The 25,884-nt window shown below is 40.2% G+C and overlaps 1 protein-coding gene across 1 annotated transcript in view; it reads left to right on the forward strand.

Annotated features, from left to right (window-relative positions):
• Positions 1–284: 284 nt before the first annotated feature.
• RGS7BP (regulator of G protein signaling 7 binding protein) overlaps positions 285–25,884 on the forward strand; it is a 33,182-nt gene continuing 7,582 nt past the window's right edge. Inside the window, exons 1-3 of the mRNA XM_015848795.3 lie at positions 285–819; positions 3,370–3,536; positions 23,147–23,277. Of these exons, the coding sequence (XP_015704281.1) occupies positions 661–819; positions 3,370–3,536; positions 23,147–23,277 (457 nt within the window). The 5' untranslated portion in view covers positions 285–660. The remainder of the gene's footprint in view (positions 820–3,369; positions 3,537–23,146; positions 23,278–25,884) is intronic.

Below are 25,884 nucleotides of genomic sequence, written 5' to 3' on the forward strand. Positions count from 1 at the left end.
CCATCCGGAGCGGGCGCGGTGGCATCGCACCCTCTAAGTGTTTGTTTGGAGCCCCCAGATACGGTGTCAGCCAAAGAAACCAATCACGAGCGGTCGGGGACCCCAACAGGCACGTTCCAGGCCGCCTCGGGGGATCAGCTCCACCGAGAGCCGCACGGGTGATCGCCGAGGGCCCGAGGTGCGGGAGGGGGGGCGGCCCCGCTCTGTGTCCCCCCTTACGAAGCCGACGCGGCTCTGACACCGCCCGCACACGCGGACCCGCCGCCCCCGGCGCGGTCCCAGGCAGCGGCTCCCGGTTGCGGGGCGGGGCGGGCGCTGGATGGGAGAAGCGCTGCTCCGCCGGGCACGGCCGCGCTCGCCCCCCACCCCTCCCGCCGGCTGCGGGGAGGAGGACGGCGGGGCATGCCGCCGGCGGGGCGGTTCCGCGGGGACTGACATGCTGCTGAAGGAGGGAAGGCGCCGGCCCCTCCGCCTCTCCCCGCGGTAGCCGTGGCGATGCTGCAGGGCGCTCTCCGGGCTCTCCCGCAGGTGCCAGCTTTCCGCTCGCTGCCGTGAGCGGTGCGGGCCGAGCTCCCTCCCCGGGGCGGCGGCGGGGAAGGCGCTGCCCGCGGGGCCCCCTCGGCGGCGGCGGCGGCGGCTCCGCGCGGCGGATGCGCGTGCATGAGCTCTGCACCGAGCGGGCGCAGGAAGCGCCCCCGCCCCGCCGCCTCCATCTTCCCGGGCAGCGGGACCTCGCCGCGCGGCCGCGACGGGGAGCGGCGGGGCAGCGGCTCCGAGGGCGCCGGGCAGAACCAGCGGGCCCTGGACGACTGCAAGACGGTGGGTACCGCCGGGCGGCTTCCATCGCGCGTTCCGCTTCTCCGCCGCGCTCCGCAGCGCCGCTCCCGCCGGGTCCCCGGCTGCCATCGGCGCGGGTGGAGCCGCGCTCCCTGCTGGGCGCTGTAGAGCTCGGGCGGTTCGGACACAGGAGGTGATGGGGGGTGTAGGAGGGTCCGGGGGCCGCTGGGCCGCAGCCCGCGGTGCTGCCCGCGGCTGGAGGCTGCTTTCTGCTGGATCCGGCCGAGTCTCTGCTCAGACCGAGTCTAAGCAGGTCAGCCGTTGCTTCTGTTGCATCTGTGCGCACAAACCACCCTCCTGCCCTAAAACTGTGCTAAACGGGATGTAGAATTTGAGGCAGCAACACTCTGTCCGTGTTGTACATGCTAGTCCTTGCTGTCTATCCAGAGGAGCTGTTATAGGTCTCAGGTACATCCATATTAGTTTTGGACCATCACACGGCATTTTCCTCCATTCATGCTTAAACTGTTGGGGTCCTGCTGCCTTTCCCCAGGCCAGTGCCATTCTTCCTGTCTCTGGCTCCCCAGCTGATGTTGGGCCCCAAATTTGCCCTTCTCTCTCATGACAGAAATAGCAAGCAAATGTGTTGCTGCTACTTTGCCTGACAGATCTGAGCCTTGCTGCAGCTCTGTCCAACAGCGCTGGAAGCGTTTCTGTTGCTTCTGCTCTGCCGGGCTCTGGCAGTGCTTTTCTCTGATACACGAACAGTGCTGGCAGATCTCCACGCTGATACTTCAAACCGGCAGCAGCGCCAGAGCACCAGGGAACAAAGCTGCCAACGTGGCTCTATAAATACAACCAACAAGTGGATCCCACTGCGTTCTGCCTTTCTTCTTTTTCTCAGAAGCTTAATTTGGGTGGCTAAACACAAGTGCCAGCTTTGTTTCTTCACTCTTCAGCTGGTAAAATTCTGATTAGAAATACAACATGATTTACCAGTGCACTGTCAAAGTGCAGTGAGATTCGAGAGACAAAATGAGGGATCTCTCTCTTTTTCTGTCTTGATGCTGCAGCATCGGTGTGGTTTTGTTTTCCTTGGCAGGGCTGAGGCTGCTCATTATGGTCTCTGTTGGGTCAGGGGATGTCTGCCTCACTGGTGTGGGACAAGGATCTCTTTGCTTTTTATGATGCAGATTATGCTGTGGTACAACATAGTGCTCTTCTCTTTCCCCACACATTTCTCATGTGCTCTTAAGCTACATAGAACAGAAGATGTGAAGAGTTGGAGTGTTTTGTCTGGGGCTTTGTTGTCGTGTGGGGTTTTGGTGAGATGAAGGCACTGTCTAGCTCATCCAGAAACAGTGAAACCTTACCATTAGAGAAAACATAGCCCAAAAAATAAGGGGTTCTGATACCAGTCCTTAGTCCTGCTGAATAATTGCAATTATGAGCATGAAGAACCAGAATGTGAAGCTACTGCAGAAGCCACTCATCTATTTTCCCTTTCTGAGTATGGCAATCTGAGGACTGGACTTTCACATTTGGTGAAGCTGATAGATAGACTCCAGGTGCCATGCTTGTATGTGGGACACACCAAAATCCTTTCAGTAATGATGGCTGCAGTTATCAGTAGTTACTCATCTGCCTCTATAATTTGGAAATTGAGGTCAAGTCAGCAAAACAAATTGATACATATTTTGTTCTGATGTTCCCTTCCACCCCCTCCACTATGCAGAGCAAATGTTCTGATGTGCTTCTCCCTGCAGACAGCAAATGCATTGTTTCCTTAAAACACCATCCCACACAGGCAGTCAGTGGAACTGAGCAGCCATGGTCTGTCCGTCACTGTGAATCTACTTGGGTATCCAGCAGCATCCTGGTGTGTCTGCTGGCTGCCAGAAGGCTGAGGAAAGGTTGAAATTGTTGTTTACCTCTTTGCCTGCTTTTCACTCCCACACTGGGAAAGGTGTTTCTAGAATCCTGGATGGGAAGGTGCATCATCCAGTGCATCTTCCCCAGCAGTGATTCCCAATCAGTTTCAGGTCTGATCTGTGGGTTAGAGGCTGGTGACAAGAACATAAGCAGTTACAAAATTAGCAGATTCTCTAGTGTAAAAGCAAACACTGCATTCCAGTCGCTAAGTGTGCCGTTAATCAGGAAGCAAGAGGAACAGAGGCAGTCATTTCTGGAGATATTTTCATCTCTTTTTTGACAGCAAAAAATAACCTACTAGTAAAGCAGCTGTTTGTCAGGGATTGTTTTGTGTGTGTGTGTGTGTGTGTGTGTGGTTTTTTTTTGGTTTTTTTTTGTTTTTGTTTTTGTCTGTCTGCTTAGTATTTAAGACTAATAACTCACACTTTCAGAGATTAGAGGCAGAAACACCACTTTCCTGCAGATGAGCATTTGTATCACACAAGAGGCAGCTGGCAGGGAGGCCGTCGTCATTTGCTAGATCTCACGCACTTGATTCTGTGTGCTGTGAGATTGGGAGCAGCAGGAGCAGGCTGGAGGTTGGATATGTGTTTATAAAAACGCAGCTGTTTTCATCACTGTCGCTCAGTGTCTCACCTAAGCTCACCGTCTGTTTTTCAGCTCGTCCAGGATTTCAATACCCAGGTGGCCCTGTACCGAGAGCTGGTGATTTCCATTGGGGATGTCTCTGTCACCTGCCCATCTCTGCATGCAGAAATGCACAGAACCCGGACCCGGGGATGTGAGATGGCCTATCAGGCTCACCAGAAGCTAGCAGCAATTTCCGGGTAGGAGCCTGCTCATGTTTAGTTAAATCTGTACTCTTGTGCACATCTCTGGTAAATATTCCATTGAGGAGACTTTCGTCAGCAGCACTGACTTGTGTTTCTGTTTAAGGGATAGAGATGTATTACCACAAATTCTACCAATTGCTCATATCCTTACTACAGTGCAGTTTGGGGTCAAATCCCAGTCCTATGACAGAGATGAGATCTCACTGATTTTGTGTGTTGTTTTTCTACAAGTGAGGAGGATTTTTCCCCGTATCACCAGACAGCTTAAAAAGATGAAGATGACTTTTAACACCAGTGTAGCAACAGCTGCCTTCCCAGACCTTCACTGGGCATACCTAACTGAGGAGTCAGAAACAAGTAATAGTGCTACTAGAAACTTGACAAAATCAGAAGAAAAAAGAATCAGATAAAAATTAGGTGAGGGGGTATTACAAAGTTTGACTGATATGAAGCTTTTCTTTACTTCATGCATGTTTGTAAGATGATTTGTTTTGAAATAAGGATTGAAGCTTTCCCCGTGTATATATTTTTTAATTTATTCTTTGTCTGATACTTTGTGTATTATGACATAAGCACTCCTTTCCATGGCGACAGAATGTATCATCACCTACTTGAGACTGCGCTGCAGGAAAGATAAGTAAGGATAGAATAACTGTCTTTCAAAAGTGAATTGCTGCTGTTTTCACAAAGGCCAACTATTTCTGTGTCACACACGGCAGATGACAGGGATGTGACATTAACACACCCACCCCTGAGCCTTGTCTCTCTGGCCATACCGTGTCAGAGCTTCCTGCTTTAACCAACAGAAAGGGCTGCTTTACCCAACAGAAACCATTGTGAAATATTTATTTTCAGCAGCTCTGCCCGATCCTCACAGAATTTCATCAGTTATATGGGAAACCTGTCACAGGTTTAGTGAATGGAGGAAGACCACTGTAACAAACTAGATGATGGAAAAAGACACCAATCAGTCATGTTAGTAGAACTGTTGATTTCTTTAGAAGTAATCATGTGCTGAGTCTCTTGTGCTGTTGTTACAAACTCTGATTTGTTCCTGAAACGCAACAGATGCTTTTAAGTTACTAAAATCTGGGAGAGTTAATTAAAGAACAACAACAAAGTATGCATTGACCTTCACACAGTACCTCAACAGCTGTAGCACTGAGAACATGACAATGACCAAACAGTAATGAAATGGATTTTGTGTACTTTCAGACTCAACAAAGAGATAAATAAAACATACATTCGAATAGCAGAACGTTGGTTGGATTTTTTATTTTAATCTCTATTTTTTTATGTTAAATCAAAATATAAATGCAGGCTCATTTTAAAGCAGAGAGCTTCTTTAAGTAATCATTTCACAGTTGGAAGTCTGTCATATACACAAAGATGTCCTGAAGGTTGTGCAGTTGTTGCAAGATTGACATTTAGCTAATCTAAAACTATTTTAAATAACTGATAATAATGTGATATCCATAACAACTGGTAGGTGTTAGAAACTCTCTGGAAATGACTTGTTCAGTTTGACAGACATTTTACAAGATGTGTTTCACAGCCTCACCCTCCTACAGTTGAGGAAAGGCATATGAGCCAGCTCCACTTACGTGGCATGTCTGTGAGGAGAGGTGAAGGTGCAGCAGGAGACTCAGTGCAGAACACAAATGGAAGGAGAGGAGTAGTAAACAGAGGTGCAAATCTGTAATTCAGATCGAAGAGCAATGTTGTGCATATGACACGGGATCTGGAACTTAACTTAGTGATAAGCAAATGTAGCAAGAAGAATATTTAGGGACAGGAATGTATTAAATCAGTCACAGTGTTGAACAGCCAGGAGGGCTGTGTGCTGCTCTGAAATCACTGGTAGTCAGCAGATGGGACAAAGGCTCATTTGGTTTGCTACTTTAATTTAAAATGGGCAGCTCTGTGCTCCACAGACTTCCAGATAACACAGCTGATTCCATCTTCCAAAGCTTATTCAAAATAGCCATCCTTGCCTATTGCTTTCCCAGACAGAGATGATTATAACAGTTAGCTAATTGTGTTACTGGCTTTAAGATTTCATTACATATCAGCATTCAGTCAGTAGCATTCTTTTGGTCCATAAGTGACCTGAGCTGTTGCAGGGCACTTGAGTATCTTTCAGGAAGCTGACATCATTTTATTAGATAACATTAAGGAAAAAATAAATAAATAAATAAAAAATGCTGAGGTGGAGATGGTACATTGGGAACTGCATGGGATAGAAGTCAAGAGGAAGAAAAAGCTTTGGCTTTGGAAACTTGAGTTCTGGTGTCAGAGAAGGACAGAGGTGTAATATGAACAAGAGAAGATGCACATTGTAGCAATAATAGATGTATACATTGATACACTGGCAAAGGAAGTTCAGCAAGGCACAGGAGCAAGTGAAAATGGCGCTTAAATTTTAAACTGGGAGAAAGGAGAGCAAAGGAGAGGATGATAAAAGTAAGGAAGTAGCAAGAAAACACAAAACCTTAAGAGGCTGGACTAAGCTGGAGCATATCATCCGTTGTGGTCCAAATCTGATGGCAGCCAGTAGCAGAGATTTAGGAAAAAAGAAAAAAAAACATCATATGTGAAAAGCAGACTGTACATAGAGCATTGCCTTCTCCTGTATACTTAATTATCACTTCCCAGACAGTAGTTTAGGAATCTCCTGAGTCAAAGGCTGCATCTGAACAATTAGTACCTGACCAGTACAAGCTCACAGAAGATTTCAGAATTTGTATACACGTGAGGATCTTCTACTTAGAAAACACTGAGGATGAATAATGACATCTGTGCACTGTGGTGATGTGTTTAAAAACATTACAGATCGATTAATCTAAATTAAGTTTGTCTTTATAGCCCTCAGAGCTATCACATGCTCCTTCAAACGTGCTCTGTTACATATTTTGATGGTGGAGAGAGGAGAAATTTTCCCAAAGAGCAGAGTTTATCTGAGTTTACCAACATTGTGACTTTCAGGGAATAAAGATTAGAAATAGAAATCAATTGAATGAAAATATTCTAGTTCTGGCTAATGATCTTTTAGAAACTAAAGTCAAAGCTCTTCTTTCAGTACTTCTTTCAGGACTTCAGGTCAGTTCTAGCTCACAGTATTTGTAATTCATATGAGAAATTATATATATATTTTTTTTAATTTTTAATGATGCTATCTTCTGAGGGCTGTGATCAAGCTCTGATTCCTTCACTTCATTTTCTACTGTGTTAAAATATCATAAATTAAGTATCTTGTCTGAATTACGTTACACATCTTGTAGTATCAGAAGTTATTGTGGAACTCAGAAGAGGTATAGCAGCAAGAAAATGGATCAGCATTTATTTCTCAAGATAAGCCAAAGGAAAGAGAAAATGTTTGGAATAAGAGGGAGAAGGGAAAAAAATAAAAAATAAAAAAAAAAATGTGCAAACCTCTATTTTGGAATCTTTTTTTGACTGGTGAATACTCTGATGGCATTTTAGATCAGAATTTGTCAAAAAATTTGGGATGGGAATAGAAATATAACTCAGAACTGCATTTTAAGGCACAATTCTGCACAAGTGTACAGACTTTTTAAAATGTCCCCTTCATATTCTCAAGCAGTTGATATGCTTACATAATGCGAGTATTTCTGGGCACACTTGGCATGCTGAAACTAAAACTAACCATGCCTCCCTGATTGTCTGATATAAATGTTGACAGTGGCTTTTTCTTGAAGGAAATAGAAGCCTCACAACTGTGCTTTGAGAGGATCATTCAGCAGGCTCTCCTTCAAGCTGTGCTAAGGTGCATGCAAGATGATGAGGTAGCCAGTACAGCATCACCTAGGGCAGATTGTGCCTGACCAATCTCGTGTGCTTCTATGATGGAGTAATGGCATTTTTGGACAAAAAAAGGACAACTGATGTCATCTGCTTGTACTTCTACAAGGCCTTTGATGTGGTTCCACTCCAAAACTGAATTTCTAAATTGGAGATATAAAAATATGAAGGCTGGACTTTTTGGTGTATAAAAAATTGGTTGGAAGGTCACAGCCAGAGAGTTGTGGTCAAAGACTCTACTTACAGCTGGATGCTGGTGATGAGTGGTTTCACCAGGGGTCCATCATGGGACTCATGCTTTTTAACATCTTTATATATCTTAATTGCTGGTGCAGACAGTGAGACTGAGTGCACCCTCAGCAAGTTTGGTAATGACACCAAGATGAGTCGTGCAGATGATAGGACAGAAGGAAGGGATGCCATTCAGGGGGACCTGGAAAGGCATGAGCAGTAGGTCCATATGAATCTAGTGAAGTTCAAAAAGTCACATTCAGTGAACTGAGATTGTGTCAGGGGAATCCCAAAAACACAGTACGGACAGAGTACTACTACTTGAATGCAGCCCCACAGTGAAGGATTCTTGGGTCCTGGTGGACTAAAATCTTGATGCAAACCAAGAGTGTGTGCATGCAGCCCAGAAGGCCAGCTGCATCCTGAGCTGCATCAAAAGGGGGGAGGACAGGGAGGGGACTGTCCCCCTCTGCTGTGCCCTCATGAGAGCCTGTCCAGAGTTCTGCATCCAGGCCTGGGATCCTTAGCACAGGAAAGAATGTGGAGCTGTTGGAACAAGTCCATAGTAGGGTCACATAAATAATCAGAGGGCTGGAGCACCTCTCCTGTGAAGGCAGGCTGAGGGAGCTGTGCTTGTTCATCCTGGAAAAGAGAAGGCTCCAGGAAGATGTTCCACTGCTTAAAAATAATAATCAGAACACAGTGAACACGGTCCTTAGTGACCTTCTGTAGAGGATTTATGCTGGGAAGGGGACTAGATGTACTCTTCTTGGCCTCCAAGCCTGGGACAAAAGTCTCAGTTAATCTCCTCGGGATTTACATTGATGCGTATCTGTTACTTTTACAATACAGTTGTTCCATGTAACTTCCCCCGAGTTCATGTGAAGTTGAGGCAGTATACCTAAAAATAACATTCTGTTTGTATTCCTATCCTTCTTGCAACACGAAGCAGAAATGCTTCTGTTGTGCTGCATTAGTAGTTTTAGTTCTTTTCCACTTTTGTTTTCTTTTACAGACTACACCAGATTTCTGATGCTTTCCTTAGGCATTAGGGGGTAGGTTCTCAGACATAATTACTGTTAGATCAGTTCCTAAGGTTGTGTTCAGTCACCTCGCTGACATCCAGTTGTAGCTATATTTTCATTAAAATATCTGATTTTTTCCTAAATAATCAGTCTTTAAAATGATTGCTTACTAAGGCACATATGCAAACAAAAATGGTCTGTTCCAAAGTGTTTTAGAAATCAAGAGGGAAAGAGAACAGGCCTGTAACTTCATGAGAGCTGTGTTAAGGACAGGCATAATAGAAACCACGTTAACCGTTTAGCTGCAGATATTAAAGAAAGCACTGCTGACATGCAGTACAGCTCAGCAGGAACAGAACATGGCAACACTCAGCTCAACAAGGAAGAATTTTTGTAAGCATGAATCAAAAATAAGGCGATGTTAGCAGACAAAGCAACAAACTAGGGATCACCAGGTATCAACCATGCAGCATGTATGGAGATCTCTGCCCTCCCCAGCTGTGTTTACAGTCACTGCCTCTCAGCTCCCTCTCTAACCGTGTGTGCTGTGATTAATGCTGTCTCTGGAGATCTGAGTTAAAGGCACTGCCCCTATGTTCTTCCTCCATTACAGTTATTGTTCCTACAGACAAATGAAAAGTTAAGAGTAAGGAAATGTTTCAGAGAGGTTGCACTGTGATAACAAGAGTATGACCTGTTGGAAGTATAATTGAGTATTAAAAATAATGTGATGGCTTGTAAGAAAAATAACTTGGGAATGTTTTGGGAAGGAAGCTCAGATATGGGTTTACAGTGAATTTACTCTTTGCAGACAAACAAGCACATGGCAAGTACACAACAACTTGCTTCTCTCCCAGAAGGCTAAGACTCACAGACACTGCTCTCCTTTCATTCAAAATGCCTCTAAGTTTACAACAAACCCAGTACACCTAAAATAATAGAATGGCATTGAAAAGCTAAGGCAGTTTTCTATAGAGCTGAGTTAAAGTGGATTCTCTTGTTGTGAATAAGATGTTTACTCAGTTTAAGTAGCAAGAAGAAGAAGAAATCATTTAAAACAGATATTCCAGGTTCTAATAGGGAAATCTTTGAAAGCAAATAATGGAGAGGAATAGAAGGTTACTTACTAATACCAGGGTTCTCAAAATGTCTAACCTCCACAGCCTCAGTTTTCTTTTGTATCTTTGTCTTTGGAGCTACACTCTCATAGGCAGTGCAGACTTCTGTAGACAAAGTGTTAATGTGTCCCTTTACAGATCTGCCTTTCGTAACTGGGGGCCAGATTCAGTCAAGGGCAGGCATACATAAAATTTCATTTAGCATTTCCTTCCCTGTGCAAAACAACAATTTTGAAAAACCTGAAAGTTCTACATCTGTGGTGACACAAAGTCATGTTATTTTGACAGAATGGAAGGGGAGCTTAGCACCTTGCTTAAGGGTAAGCCTAATCAGCAGGCAGAAGTGGGGCACTCTTCCCTGTTCAGGTTCTGACAGGGTTGATCTCCAAAGCACTAACGGAACATTCTCAGAGCAAACTAACACACACTGACAATTCTGGGCTCCTGACTGAGCAGAGTCTGCTACCACTTTCTTCTAAACCAAATTTGAAGTTGAGTCAACTTACTTTTAGAGCTCTTGTTCTCATCCTAGAACAGCCAGAATTCCAGACTACTGCAAAGAGAAAGTGGGAGAGGAAGGCAGGACAGACATCATCTTCGTCACTCATTTATTTGCAGATAGGCAGGAGCAGAGCCCTGTAGCTTTTCCCTTGTGGAGTGACTTTAAACAGAGAGAGAACTGCAGGGCAAGGAGGGCACATTGCCATCACCTGCCCAGCTGGGATGGTGCTCCAGGGAGTGATGTGGTGTGGAGGCTTCACTCTGCTTCTGCTTCAGGCAGTTCCAGTGTGGGTAAACACTGTAACCTATTTAAGGAAATAACTTGGTAGTAGTGTGAGTCTGCATTCTATGATAGCTCAGGAATCACAGAGCATCCAGTTGTAGATATGCTTTGTTTCGTGGTAATTAAATATTTGAAACCATTATCAAAGCATTAAGTCTCAACTGATCTTAGCATCAAATTAAGCATTCCTTAACCAGGAATCATTCCAGTACTGTCAATTAAATGGTGTGTGAATTCATGTTTTAAAGCTAAACATATACTGAAGTGTTCCCACTACCACTGGGTGCTGTTTACTCTTAGCTGGATACTCTTGCAGATCTACGTTTAGATCTTCTACATCACTTTTATCCATAGGAGAAATAATAGATTCAGTTACCTAAACACAAACAATTGATTCTGTGTAGTTTTTTTCTTTTCCCTCCTTTGTTCTATTTTTTTACCTTATTATTCTTACCTTTAGTATGAATACTTTCTGGATGAACAACATATCTTGCCTGTGGATTTGTCATAAGAATTCATGTGCTGTCATACTGTAGTCAAAAATATTAAAGAAGCCGCCTTCTTGTAGTAGAATAAAACAAGTTTGCATTTAGTGAATGAGCAAAGAAAAGTCGGTGCTTCATATCTCCGTCATGGAAGGAGGGATGGTTGCAAATGAACTGTTGGTAAATTTGCCAGTATGGGAAATGGTTAAATGGCAGAATGCTAAAACGTGCCATGTTTATACAGCAATCTCCAATCACTTCCACAAGTTCTGGGCATTTATTTTATCTGCAGACCTACTAAGAACAGTGTACATATGGCCTTGCTATTCCTTTTGCATCATTCAATTGGAAATAACTAATGCTCCTGTGCATGGCATTTTAATGCAGAATACAGGATGCCCAAGGAAGACTTTGCAGTAGCATCTCCAAGCAGAAACAGAAATTTTAGAGTGGCAAAAATGTAATACCAATTTGCAAAGTGAAACAGAGACTGAAACAGGATTAAAATTTTTGAAAAGAAGGTAAAGTTCCTTATGCTACAAAACTGCTTCCTGAACAAATTTTAGCAACAGATGGTTTAAATAAATAAATAAATAAAATAAAAATTCTCCTTATATAAATTTAAACCTTCTAGGAATCTATTTCTTTTTCCTATTTTTTTTATATGTACATATACATATATATATTATATTTTATGACATGTTCAGGCTTTCTCAGTCTCTCAGCTGTGATTTTTAACTTAAGTGCTTGTGCAGACTAGATCTGTGGAATACATGGTGAGGCTGTGTAAGATACTTATATTGTACAATGTCTGGTTCAAATCGAAGACTTTTATTCATACTCAGAGGACTTTTAGAAGCACTTGATGTACGCAGAATCTCAAATATTACCTTATTCTGAGCAGCTTACTAATAATCTGCTTGATGGAGTCTTTTCCCTTCAGTTTACACTGCTTTCTGTGCTAACAAAATATTTTCTCTTTGTTTTGGTCTCAATGGCCCTTAGTCTTTTTTTTCTGGGGGGGAAACATGGAAATGCTGAAATTTATGTCACAAATAGGTAATATAACGTAGGTGATCCAGGCCATACAAGTGCTTTGTGGAAGATCCTTTAGAATTTTTTTATTTTTTTTTTAATTTATATTGAAAGTAGTTACTAGAGATGGAAAAAAATGGAGAATAGAAGTGTCTTAATTCAAAGCAGCCATTTGACTTCTTGTCCTGTGGATGGTCAACAGCAGACGGCATCACTTACCTGTAGCAGAGTTCCTTCTAAATCCCATATGGTAGCGGTTTATTATGACTTAGATCCTGCACCAAATACCCAAAGCACTGTATCCATTTTTAAGGCTATCTGGGAAATTTGACTCACTTGGGAAAATGTGATTGGTGTCCAGACCAATTGGAAAAAAAACTTCATAAACCATCCCTCAAGAGATACTTGTTAATAGTTGTCAAAGATTCAAGCACTCCCCAGCTATTAAGTGAGCACAGCTTTGAGTTCTCAGCATTAAAATTTTGCTGACTTTTGAAAGATAAAGTTTATAATGCTCCATGAGTAGCAAGTTGTTAAGGAACATTTTAAAGAACTTAGAAGATTCAAATCAGCTGACAAATCCGTAGACATCATGTGTTTCATCTGTCTAGATGACTAGGTCTTATTGGTCTCTACAGCCTTAATGATTCTGGCTCTAAAGTTGTAAGAGTCCATATGGAGGTAGATTGGGTTTGAGCCTGTTGGCTGGCACAGACCTGTCTGTGCTCTCACTACTGCTCTATCACACAAACTAATTTGAGAATAACTTGTAGACACTGACAAGGCTTAATTGGAATTTCTTTGGGAAACTAAAAAATCACTGCCCATTCAGCTAATCTGACTGTATCCTTCTTGGTTATCACAGGTGTTTGCGGTGAAGTCTGTGCTATGGTCTGGATTCATGTACTATATTGAGTGTCTGGTATTTAATTTGAGACATTGAGCCAGATTGTTAGTCCAGATCAGGCTAGAGGTTGGCAAGGCTGACTTGAGAACTCACCTAAAAGATTGTTTTTATGTAACTCAATAATGCACCTCCTCAGTGATAAAGCATGATAAAAAGATAAACATTAGGACATTTTTCCACTTTCCCACATTCATCTACAGTCCTTCACTCCAGAATCCTCAGCTCATCCCCTGAGAGGTGTATGGCAGAGGATGAGAGCTACTGGATTATAAGCATTCCATAATAGTTCCTTCTCTGCTGCTTCTTCCTCTTCTACCTTTCCTTTTCTCCAGCATGGGCTCCTCCAGGGGCTGCAGTCCTGCTAGAAAAATATGTACCAGTGTCAGCTCTCCACAGGTTTCAGTTTCTTCAGAAACATCCATCTGCTCTAGCATGGAATCCTCCATGGACTGCAGGATATGTTTGCTTTGGTGGAGTCCTCTCCATAGGCTGTAGGAATGTCTGTTCATATGCCATAGAGAATGACATAGAGAACCTCCTTCTGCTTTCTCTGACATTGATGTTCTCTTGTTTCTCACTCTTTTGTCTTCTATTTCTCTTTGGTGTATTCTGCCCCATTTGAAACAAGAGTTTAGTGAGGTACTACACATTTGACTGATGGACTCAGCAATATCCTGCAGTGGAACTCTTGTGAAGCTGGCTGGGACTGACTGTGTGCCACATAGGGTAACTCATTACCATCACCCACATAAGCCAACCTGCAGCCCCCAAGGTCCCAAAGTCTTGTCACCTCCATCTAATACAGCTGACTTTACCTAAGGATACAGTGGAGTAACTTTGAATAAAATTTCATATAACAGTGCTGCTTTGCTTAATTTCAAGAATTATTTCTACCAAATGATCATAGCCGGGTCTGTGGTGGTAGTACAAAGATGAAATGTTTTCAAACATAAAGAGAATTATGTGTATTTAGGTTAAATATAAGGAAAAAATATATTAGAGCGAGGGTGGTGAGACACTGGGACCGTGATGTAGTGCAAGTCCCTGGAGATTCTCAAGGCCAGGCTGTACCAGGCTGTGAGCAACCTGATCTAGCTGTGGATGTCCCTGTTCATTGCAGGGGTGTTGGTGTAGATGACCTCTAAAGATCCCTTCCAACTCTTAAGGATTCTATGATTCTATTTAGACAATAATATTCACTTCTGAAGGAACACTGAATCACTGAATTCCTCCACGTGGAAGAATTTAATCCTCCAGAGAAGAACCTGGGGTTCCCACTGGATGAAAAACTGAACATGAGCCAGCAGTGTGCTCTTGCAGCTCAGACAGCCAATGGTGTCCTGGGCTCCATCAGAAGAGTGGTAGCCAGCAGGGACAGGGAGGTGATTGTCCCTCTACTCTGCCCTCATGAGGTCCCAACTGTAGTACTGCATCCAGTCCTGCAGCTCCCAGTACGGGAGAGATTTGGAGCTGTTGCAGAAGGTCCAGAGGAGGACTATGAAGTGGGTTGGAACACCTCCCCTCTGATGACAGTCTGAGGGAGCTGGGTTTGTTCAGCCTGGAGAAGAGATGGCTGTTAGGAGACCTCCTTTCAGTCTTCCAGTATCTAAGAGGGGTTATCTAAACAGGAGGAGAATCAACTTTTTGCAAGGATAGACAGCGACAGGATGAGGCAAAATGATTTGAAGTCAAGGAGGGAAGGTTTAGATTGGATATCAGGGGAAAACTATTCACAGAGAGAATGGTGAGGTGCTGTCACAGGCTGCCAGAGAGGCTGTGGATGCCCCATCCTTGGAGGTGTTCAGGGCCAGGCTGGTGTTATTGTTCTACCTAAAATACTTGAGCCTGGAAATATCCAACCTTCTGTAAATTTTGGGGTTAGAAATGTCTCTACGATAAGAGATAATGCATTGAGTCTTTGCTCTACTTGTACTGCCATATAACCAGAACAAATCCTACTTCTCCAGCTAATCAAAATCTGACCATGTTTCTTCTTTTACTAAAAAAACATTAGAGAGAGTAACTGCTTCAAAACAACAGTTTAATAAAAACAGCGTATCAACTATTTATAGGTGTACTAGAAAGAGCCAGCCTTGTCCTTGCTCTGACAGGGCTGAGATGCTGTGCAGTGCTTGCATCACATTATTGCAGCACATTAGTAGAACAAAAAAACAACATATGATACTGAAACTGGCAGCAGTATGCATGAAATACATGTATTTTGGAGGAAAAATAATAACCCCAGCAGATGGGAGGAACATAAATAAGTGTTTTCTCAAGATCTGTACAAAGGAAAACATACTCAACTGACTTTTCTACTTACACTTGAAAGCATGAATGGCTATCTTATAAAAAAAGTGATATGCTTAAGATAGAAAAGCAGAGGTAGGTTCAGTTGCACCTGAATCATAATCAGAAGGGCCTCTGGCTGCTTGCCCTCAGTATCTAAAGAAATTAAGCATTTATTTTCTGCAGTGTTTTTCACACCATTTGTTCTAGAAGATCTGTAATCTCTGAGGTTGATTTTATGGCATTTTTTTTGCAGCTGCTATGTATTTCTAATCTGCAGTCTCTATGATACTAAATTAAAAGGGAGTCCATACTCTCTATCCAATAGTATTTGTGGACAATGATTTCACAGAGCTTATTTTCTGTACCCATATTTTTTTGGGAGGTACATGTGGGGCATAAGGCATATGTGATCAATTCATTTTCACTTTTGATTTGCCAAAGGCTTATTTTCTTTTAACTGATATAATGCACCCAGGATGCATATTCCGTGTTATAGATGTAGGTAGCTCATCTCACAATACTCTTCCACTACTGGTGTTGTTCATTAAAATGATACTCTGACTAATAGCTAAGCATGTAATTTGTCAATACTATACCTTTCCCAAAAGGTATATGAAATGCTTTTGATAATTTAGCTATTTTTTTTAACCCCAGATAATATCTTCACACACGTACTTAAATGTTGATAGGAATAGTAAAGTACTTCTCTGCAGCAGTTACATGCTTTGCTTTGTGACTAAAGCTTTTAAGTTAAATTTGGATTTAGAGCAGAAGATTTGTTTGTTTCTAGAAGTCTTAAATTTCACTGATTTCAATGGAACTGTGGATGCTGTACATAAGTAGCAGTTCAGGAAAGCCTGAAACTGTTTGACAGTCCTAATAAACGTTTTGGCTGTAGAATAAAATCATCTGTCAAATATTTTGGGGAAAAAAAAAAAAAAAGTTTCTTTGGAGTTGAAAAAATATAAAGCATTTTCATTCTTCACCTTTTTCTTTACCTTCTCTCCCTTTAAAGAGAGACCTTTCAAACGTGTTTTTGTATCTTGAAATGTTTATTCAAAGTGGTGCATTCACCTTTCCTACGAGGTAGAAAATATGATGATTGGTATGAGAGCTCCCTCTATAGGTTTTACTTTAATATCAGATTAGGAAAAATCCCACTTCTTGGTACTTTGTACTTCTCAAACACATTCAGTTGAATAACTTTATCAAGTTATGAAAGTTTGCATTTTATAAAAAGAAAAACATCAATTTTACTAGAGGTCAAAATATAAAAGAAATATAATAATATTAAAGATCTATTTTAGTTATATTTACAAAGAAGTTGCTTATAATTTGAATAGCAGCCTAATGAGCCACATAAATGAAGTTACTGGTTTATGAACAAATAAATTATCATTTTCTTTCTTTGTAACTACTTTTAATGCTCTTAAATATCAGAGCTGTCAGATTGCAGAGGTGTGGCTATTGTAGTAATGTGAATTTCTCAGAGTTCTTCACTATGGCACTGTGGCGGTATTGTATTCAAGGGATTACTACAGAAATTCCTAGTAAGGAAGGAGCAAGATATTAGAAAATATTTCATAACCATAATTTGTTAGAGGGAAAATTAAAAAAAAAAAAAGAAAGAAAAAAAAAAAGAAAAAAAAGAAAATTTAAGCCACTTTTCTTAGATAATCAACAAGTTTTTTCTACATCTATCTATTAAGTAATCTTACAGACCTCATGAAAGGAAGTATGGTTGTTTAGTGTGGAAATACAAGGACTGTACAGAGCAGCAGCTGTGGAGCAAGACAAACAGCATGAGAACCAAGGACACCTCTAGAAGAAGATAGGACAGCTCACAGCTCTGATTGGATAAGGGCCCACGTGAGCAGTTGAAGAAGTGTTTGTGGGATGCTCTGTTGACATGCAGGGTTGAATGGGAAAGCTAGAAAACTTGTGAATCTATGTAAGTGATGTGAGAACTTGTAATAAACAATTTGGATTGTTCACATCTGAGTCCGTGCATCAGACGCAGCAGTTTAGAGTACTAAGGGAGCCATATTGTTTTCCTTCATACAGAAACCTCATTATTAAGAATTCCAGTGCTTCCCTCCCTCCAAAAAAAAGGAGCAACTTGCTTTGTGTGAAAGAACCCATTCTCTTTGTTCTATCTAAAAGTGTTCTAGTGAAGACTGACTTGGAGTGAAGCCTGCTGTAGTTATTAAACTATTTTCCAGTTTATATGTGCCTTACCCTAGGTGCAAAATACTTTTTTAAAAAGAGAAAGACATGTCTTGGAGCTTCACTGATGAGTCAACAGGCTGTCTCTTGGTAGAAGCTCTCCATATAGTCTCCCTTTGGTTCCTCCCCAACAGGAGCCATACATTCATTGTGTTCTTCCTGATGAGATGCAACCCTCTCAGGGAAAGTAGTTCCAAGAAGCCACTGCCTGTATCAGTACCTGTTTGTTTTACCTGAGTGTACAGGGAGAAGCCAACAGTTTTCTGTTCCATGGTGTATACAGGAAGTGAGCACAATTCCTGTTCTGGTGACAGCTGTGCTTGGATACCAGTGGTGAGGCTGCTGCTCATGGGTAGATGCTCAGTGCTGCACTAGTTCTTGCATGGCACTTAAGGTTATTAAACAGTGACAACACAATGTATCACAGCAGTTGTATGAGACTGTGTTGTTATGAGATTTCTTTTGAATATTTAAGTGGTCTTCATCAAGAAACCAGCTGGACTGAGTGCAAATTTAGTGAGTTTTGGAGTAATAATACAGTTTTGCAAGGACTTGTCTATATACATAAATACCAATTGGTATATAGCTATTTAATAATATATAATCACTACTCTAAAAATTATGTCCCCTATTCTACTTTTCTCATATCCTGAACATAGAGGAGAGGGAAATTACTGAGAGGTTAAATTGATGATACTTTAAAAGGACAGTTTATGCTCACAACACAGAACATGTATCAGGGATTAAAAAAGGAATCTTTATGTGAGTTGGCATCTGCGCATGTAGCTTTCAGAGTTGAAAATGAGGCTTATATACATGTGAAGGAGAAAACAGTTCAGTTGGAAATTAATGGGATACTTGTGGTCAGTATTGCAGATAGACACTTATTAACCAGTTTGAGGCTGTTAGTAAGGGTAGTAGCCTAGAAATATTGTAAAATATTTTTCTTGGGTGTCACTGCTGTTACTCTGATTTGCAAAAGGGAGAAGAATTTTGCCAGCATTTCAGTTACAGACACTTTATGCTCTTGGGAAAAAAAAAATAAAAAAAATAAAAAAAATTTAAAAAAAAAGAAAAAAAAAAGGGATCTGAAAATGTATATATCAGAGGTGCCTCTAGTTTGTATTCTTATGCTATTCAGATATGTGTGTTTACAAAAGAATATATGAGACGTATGATAACAAAATGTTAATTAAAATAACATATTAGCATGTCTCCCAATTAATATTGGAGCTCATCTGTAAAGAGAAAGCCACTGATAAATTCAAACTGACTTACAAACCAGTGTTTTTGTATGTAACTTCTGGTTTCTTAGTATGCACAGTTAAAAATTCTACCAGTAAGGCTGAAGAAGTTTTAAAGAAAAGTGGTCACCATTTTTGCTTCTTAGGAACTAAATAGCAGTGTGAGGGGCATTCTGTATTCTTATGCATATGCTCAAGTCTTCAATCTCATTCCCAGTGACAAGGGAAAGGGAGAAATCCCTTGAAAATCATAAGGAAGGCTCTCATGATGACAATGACTCATAACAAATCTTAAGAATTTCTTAACATTAGAAACAACATAGAGAAAAACAGAATAATCCAGTTTTATCTAGATCTTCCTCAAGAGATGTACTGTCTTCTCGTCTTGTAAGTTTCCATACTTCTGGTAACGATAATCTTGTGATTAAAGAATCTTTTTTTTCTGGAGAAATAGCTTCAATCAGATAAGAGAGAAGAGTGTGTCTGTTGACCTGTGTCTACTTATGAAATTGATGTTGTCACTGGACAGGAAAAGGTCATTTTTGTCATTTGTTGCATGGGTTCCACTTTGCACAGAGAACATTGTGAAGCAGTACCCTGCAGGTGGAGCATGTCAATAAATGTCTCGCTTGCCGTTGCTAGTTGTTTAAGTGATTATACTTAGGATTGAAAATCCTTCTCAGAAAGATAAGTTTAGGCCTCCAGGAAATCCAGACTCTTGAACGTGCTTCTCTGTGTACTGGGATATTGGCTCTCAAGGGTTTCAGTTATTAGGTGATATGAGCTGTAGCTAAATTTTGGATCTGGATGTTGGTTATGGCAAGTACATTGAACTCCACATGCTTTGTAACCCCATTACTGGTAAGGGTAGCTGAAAGGAAGTTACTGTATAACAGTAATTCCATTTGATGGGGGAAAACAGTTGCATACAAATGCAGTAATTCCATGGTTCTGAACCGGAAAACAGTGTTCAGTGCACATGTAAGAAAAACGCAAAACAAATCAAAACAACAAAAGTCCCCACAAGGCCATTTATTATCTAAATATGTATTATATTCTTCTTAGTTATCAGAGAAAGAAAAACAAGTACATATAACCTGAGGTTTAGAAGTTAAAACATTATTCCAGATGAAGAAAACATGGTGTGTTCTGCTTTTGAGGTATTTTGCTACATGTTTATGTTTTAATTGGTTAGACGAATTCTAAGAAGTTACATTTATTACTCAGGCTGCATCTTACGTCAAACATCAGAATCCCACTCTAATGTGAGAGTCATCCAGATCTGTGGCAACTCTTCTACAGAAAATGATGAGATCATTGGGAACCATAAATACAAAATGAAGGGCTAGATACTAGATTTGAATATGCTTGTGTCATTCAGAAATAACAGCATTCTTCAGAAGAATTACCCCTGATTTATATTAAAACAAACTGAATTTAAATCTGAGCTATAAGTGTTTTATCTTCTTTGGTTAATACCAATATAATTACAGTAGAAACTGCTCTTGCCATCTGCCCATTTGAAAAGAATTGCTGTTAAATGTGTGGTTGTTGCATATGCAGAGAGCTGCCCATTTCTCATCAGCTAAGTGATTACAGATGAAATGGGTGCAATTCGTGTAATATGTATGTCACTTAAAAATGAAAGAAACAGCAAACACAACTGCAGAGACTCTTCAGATTTAATCTTGTTAAACCAGTAAAAGTACTGTGGATTAATGCAAGGTAAAAAGTAGTATGAAATATCGTAATATACCTAGACAACTTCTAGATGTGTGAGGTGTGTGAAATTAGGTACCGCTTTTAAGAATTACATAGTTTATCTCAGGGTAATTTTGTGTACATTTATGTGTGTTGTATTGCTGTTGTTTCTAAGCATAATTTTCAGTTCCAGAATTAGCATTCTGTATTGTTAAACTACTGTTTTTGCAGTCGCTGAAAATACTCACATTCACATCCTTTGAAAATAATGTGAGATTTGAACAAGAATCCATTTCTAGCAAATACACACTTTCTTAATATGCTCTATGACTTGACTGTGAATGAACAAAAAAAAAAAAATGTCAGGTGGTGAATTTTTCAGGAAAAATATTCAGGGACTAAAGACTGTCAAGTATTTTCAGAGCTGGAGTCACTAACAATAGGAATAAGTATTAGAGTAATCATCTGAAAACATATCTCCTAAGTACCAGTGGGGAAGGAGGGATAGCTTTCTTGTTCTTCTCCAATAGTTTTATTCTATATCAACAATAAGAGGCAAAAAATACTACCACACATATGGTTCAATTTTTGAGCAAATGCAGATGTCAGTTTAGATGCAGAAAATTGGATGTGACTGAAAAGAATTGCTCATATTATAGTCTATACAAAGAAATTAAAGCCCCTTTGATTGTCAGATTTATTATCGTGTATACAGTCCTGAAGCAACACAATCCACAGTAACTGCAATGTGTGCTCATTATTTCCCACCTTTCTGATGAGTTCTGCTTATAACAGACCAGGAAGTGGGACCCATCTTTGTCCCTCTTTACGAAGCCCAGTATGATTTCTTCTCAATTCTGTCTTTTCCAGCCTTTTCACATTTTTTCTATTTTGGCTGCATCTTTTGCTTGAGTAAGCATTCTTCACCAAGTTTACCACTACTGTGATTCTTAACAATTTTCATTAGCATGTACAAACATCAGTAGTGTTCTTTGATAGACTGTGGAAGTGCAAAAATTCTTTCTGGCCAATTCTTGAAACCTTCACAATCCCATTTGGTTTCTGATGTCACAGGAATGAATAGCAATTCTTGAGGAATACCACATGGTTTCTCTCTCATTATTGAAAGGTTGTGAAAAGTCCTTGTATAAAATGTTCCTTAGAGAATACTCCCTTCTCCTGCCGACTGAGCCAAAGGCATAGAGTTAATCTGAGGCCCATTTTATCATAGATTTGCTTTTTCTGTTTTCTTACCTCAGTTATATTCTATATCTGAGCATTTTCTTTCTTAGTGTCTCTGAAATCAGTGGCAGATGGAGCATTCTTCCTAGGCCATGTATGGTTTCCTTTGTTAGAAATACTCATAAATCTCAAATACATGAGTTAACGTGTTTTAGTATGCAGTATTCATTTGGATAGAAATACAGTATAATTATATCTGCACAAACTGATAGGACTGTCTTTAAAAAAGGAGGTTCTAAGACTTCTAAGATTTCATGACAAAAGATCTGGACTTAACATTTTAACTGGATCATGTATCTAAGTATAAATAATGATCTCTTACCTTTAGGTGAAAAATAACCTATTTTACTAGTTGGGGTAGACCTTGTCTGATGAGGTTCTCAAAGACTCTGGTCTTGATTTGTGTTAAGAAATTATTTTAACATAGCAGCCTAGTCTGGCATTGCTGCAAATAACTTATCAGGTAAGTTGCTTTGGTTTCCATGAGGAAATCTGAGAGTGTAATTTTATTTTGTATTCAGGAGCATTTTTTGAAGTACCAGTTTAATCATGGGATATTAAATCAGTGCAAAGAATGCCAGCACTCTTTTTATTGTGAAAGCATCATTTATCATTTCACGATGTCTGAAGATGAAATGGACAAAATTCTGACTCTTCCATCTTACCACTTACTGCCCTCTTGAAAGTACTTTGGGGATGGGCAATGAAAACCTATTTATCATGGTATAACTGGGCAGATGACTTCTTTAGCACTCACAGAAACAAATGAGTTTTAAGGGCAGTATGTTTATGCCAATGAGGCATTCTCAGCATGAAATTTAATGTTCAGTTCTACAGCTATGTTTAAGAATTTATCCTGAATCTGGGTAAATTATTTTCAGTGTCCAAAGCAATTAATAGGAGTAATGAGATTACAGATGCAAAATAGTATGGATAGACCCTAAAAGACAGCTTTTGTGAAACAAATCCCTAACTTCCCATCCTCCTTGCACTGACATAGCATTACATGACTGATATTATAAGCACTGGGGAAAAAAGGCAGAAAAAGAAATTCAGGCAAACAATTGCTTAGTTTCTGATTGGGGTTGATTGTGCCTGATCCAGCATGCGTAACCTCAACTGTGACTCTGAAAATGGCACTGCAGTTTCCTTGTGCAGCTGCATCACGATCAAGGATAACTGAAACTGGATGGCAAAGGAGTATTTTGGCACTACAAGAAAATATTTCGTCAAAGATTCAAAAGAGAGAAAATGCTCATATATTTGACAGTAAGTAACTTTTATAGAAATCCAGAGAAGAAAGTAAAGACCATGCAGTCTGTTATGGTTTTGTAATTTGGTTGGTGTTGGTATTCCACATCAGAACACCATGCCTAATAATGGGAGTGAAGGGGACAAGTTTTTTACTTGCAGCAGTAGAGGGGTGGATTTGATGACCCTCATGTTCTTCCGGTCATGCACTTAACAAAAACTTTCTCTTTTTATATTGCAGCCCAGAAGATGGTGAAATTCATCCTGAAATCTGTAGACTGTATATCCAGTTGCAGTGTTGCTTAGAAATGTACACAACAGAAATGCTCAAGTCCATATGTCTGCTAGGATCCCTGCAGTTTCATCGGAAAGGTATTAAATTACACAATTACACAAGCATTGATTTAAGCACAAGAACAGTCTTTCAGGAGTTCTTGGGTGAATGTTCTTGGGTGAAAGACAAAGCACTAAACTGTAAAAGGAGCTATGCCACTGAAACTTTTTAGATACTTCCATTTCATTATCATCATTCAGTGAATCATGTCAGGCATGAATCCCTAATGTGCCTGTAGTCTTGAAGTCTGAGTTTGTTTTTATTAGGGAGTGGTCCCAAACCAGAAAGTTTTCACTGCAATTAATTCAGTGGAGCCAAGCTATCTTAATCATTAAACTGCAAAATGAAAGATTTTGAAATATAAACTTGCGTATCATGTTTTGTTTGAGATCAAGTTTCAGAACTTGCAGGTATTAGCTTTGTTAGTGTTGCAGTCAGGGTTAGGTTTAGGGTTAGAGCTCTGCAGGAACTATAGACAGAATGCCTATTCTATGGTAAGGCTGTGGAATTCAACATTCAGAATGTTTGCAGTTGCTAGAATGAAACAGGTCCCAGTAGTCTTATTTTGTCTTTTTGCCTATATTAAGTGTGACCAGTTATCTGGTCATACACTTTGTTACTCCTTTCCACAGTCCCAAGGTTCCTGACTAACTAATACATGTGAATACTTGGACATTTCATCTTTTTTTTTTTTTTTTTTTTACTCTAATTGATTTTTATCCTAAAGACAGAATTCCTCTTTTTCTCAGAACTTTCTTGGTAACTCATACGCTGATGGGACTGTCTCCAGGACTGCCTTGAGTGAAGTAGTGGCAATTTTTCTTGTTGCAAATGCAGAATAAAGAGTGATTAAATAAAACAGTGGTTTAGAATTTAGATTTTTTGAGAATTAAATCTCAAAATATAAATTTGAGATTTGTTATGCAGTGATATGTTTGCATTCCTCAGTAACCTCAGTTGCAACTGAGTGCAAAGAGTCTCTGAATGAAGCAACTATAGAATTTATTAGTAATTATTTTGAGAAACTGGGCTTAAATAGCATGTACAGGGTCACATGAAAACTCTGAGCTGGAGGAAGTTATATAAGTCTAGTTTTCAGTGCAGCACTGCATCCTTCTGCATTCCCTCATATAATGGCTTTAAGGACCTTGCTTTCCATTGTACCAGAACAGGGTGGCAAAAGCAAATTACCTACTAGGGAAATGTCAGAAATGAGAGATGGCTGCTCATGTTCCATTTCTTCCAAGAAATATTCTGAAATGTATTCTGCATCAGTATCACAGTGTGGCAGAGTTTCTGGATAGAATCATCTTTCTTGGACTTTGCCAAGCAGCAGATTGAGTTCACTTAACTGGGATCTGGAGCTTCTCCTCTTGTCTTTGTTTTGTTTTATTTGCCCTCCTCCATCATTTGAGCTGCAATGCTTTGTGCCTTAGGGAGCAATGACAAACACAGATCTTACACTTGTTAATATTTTTTGAAACATGAATTATAGTTTCATGGGAAGGAAGATACTCTGAATTAGCATAAGTGCCTCTGAAGTGTTTACAGAATTCAGCTCTTATTTCTTTACATGTTGTATGTCTACCTTATTGACATCGCATGCTACCAATATTGACTATTTTTCTGATTAAATAAACAATCCTGGCTTAGGCCAGGACCAAGAGGAAATTGTTGACATAATTTCTGCCTATGGGAGCTGCTGGATGTGATGGTCCTTTTGCTAAACTAATGCTGAGGTTTCCCAATATCCCATGCTGAGAAAATGTAGAATTACCTCATTGTTCTTAAGTATGTTCCAGCATACATTACTATATTCACTCACAATTATTTCTTGCCCTTAGATTTTCACTTATACCTCATAAAGCAGATGTTGCACTTAAATGTGTAAAAAGAACAAATAAAAGAGCTTTGATGATTCGTGTATAGACAGTAATAATATATTCATTTCCTTGTAAGAAACTGTAAATTATTGCTCTATCACTGGATCATTATAGCATGTCACCGGGGAAGTACATACTCGCAAAGACTGATGCCTGTGCACATTTACATATAAACCATAAATTTCTTAGAATCATCTACAGATACAGAAGAAGCCTGAGGTTCATTACGTTCCTAGAATCTTACCTATCCCTGTATGAACTGGTCTCAGTCTTATCCTGTCTTTTTTTTTTCATGTGTTAATATATGAATAGTTTTTCAGAATAATGTACAAATGTACACATTATTTATTCTTAACACAAGTCTGCATAGAAGCCCTAGAGAAAATTAAACAGGCCAGTCCACTGCTGGTACAAATGTAGCTGAGGCCGGAAGGATACTAACACTCAGATACTACAATGGTAGCTAGCTGATAAAATTCTGCAACTACCTGGTTAAACTGGGGGGGAACTGCATACTACAGACAGAATATAATATGCTTTTAGTATATTCATCTCATTCCCAAAATTGTTGAGAATTAGTTCATTATAAAATTAGAGAATATAGAGAATTATTGCATTATAGAAGTTTATATAAGACGAAGGTGGAGATTAAGGGTAAGCACACAATATAGCACAATAGCACGACAGAAGCAAACACAGAGGTCAACACAGGTGCAGTAATGAGCACAACAGGGGAGAGATGAGTGATGAGATGATGTATAT

This window comes from Coturnix japonica, chromosome Z, assembly GCF_054131305.1.
Source record: "Coturnix japonica strain WE chromosome Z, WE-NBRP24, whole genome shotgun sequence".
NCBI lineage: Eukaryota > Metazoa > Chordata > Aves > Galliformes > Phasianidae > Coturnix > Coturnix japonica.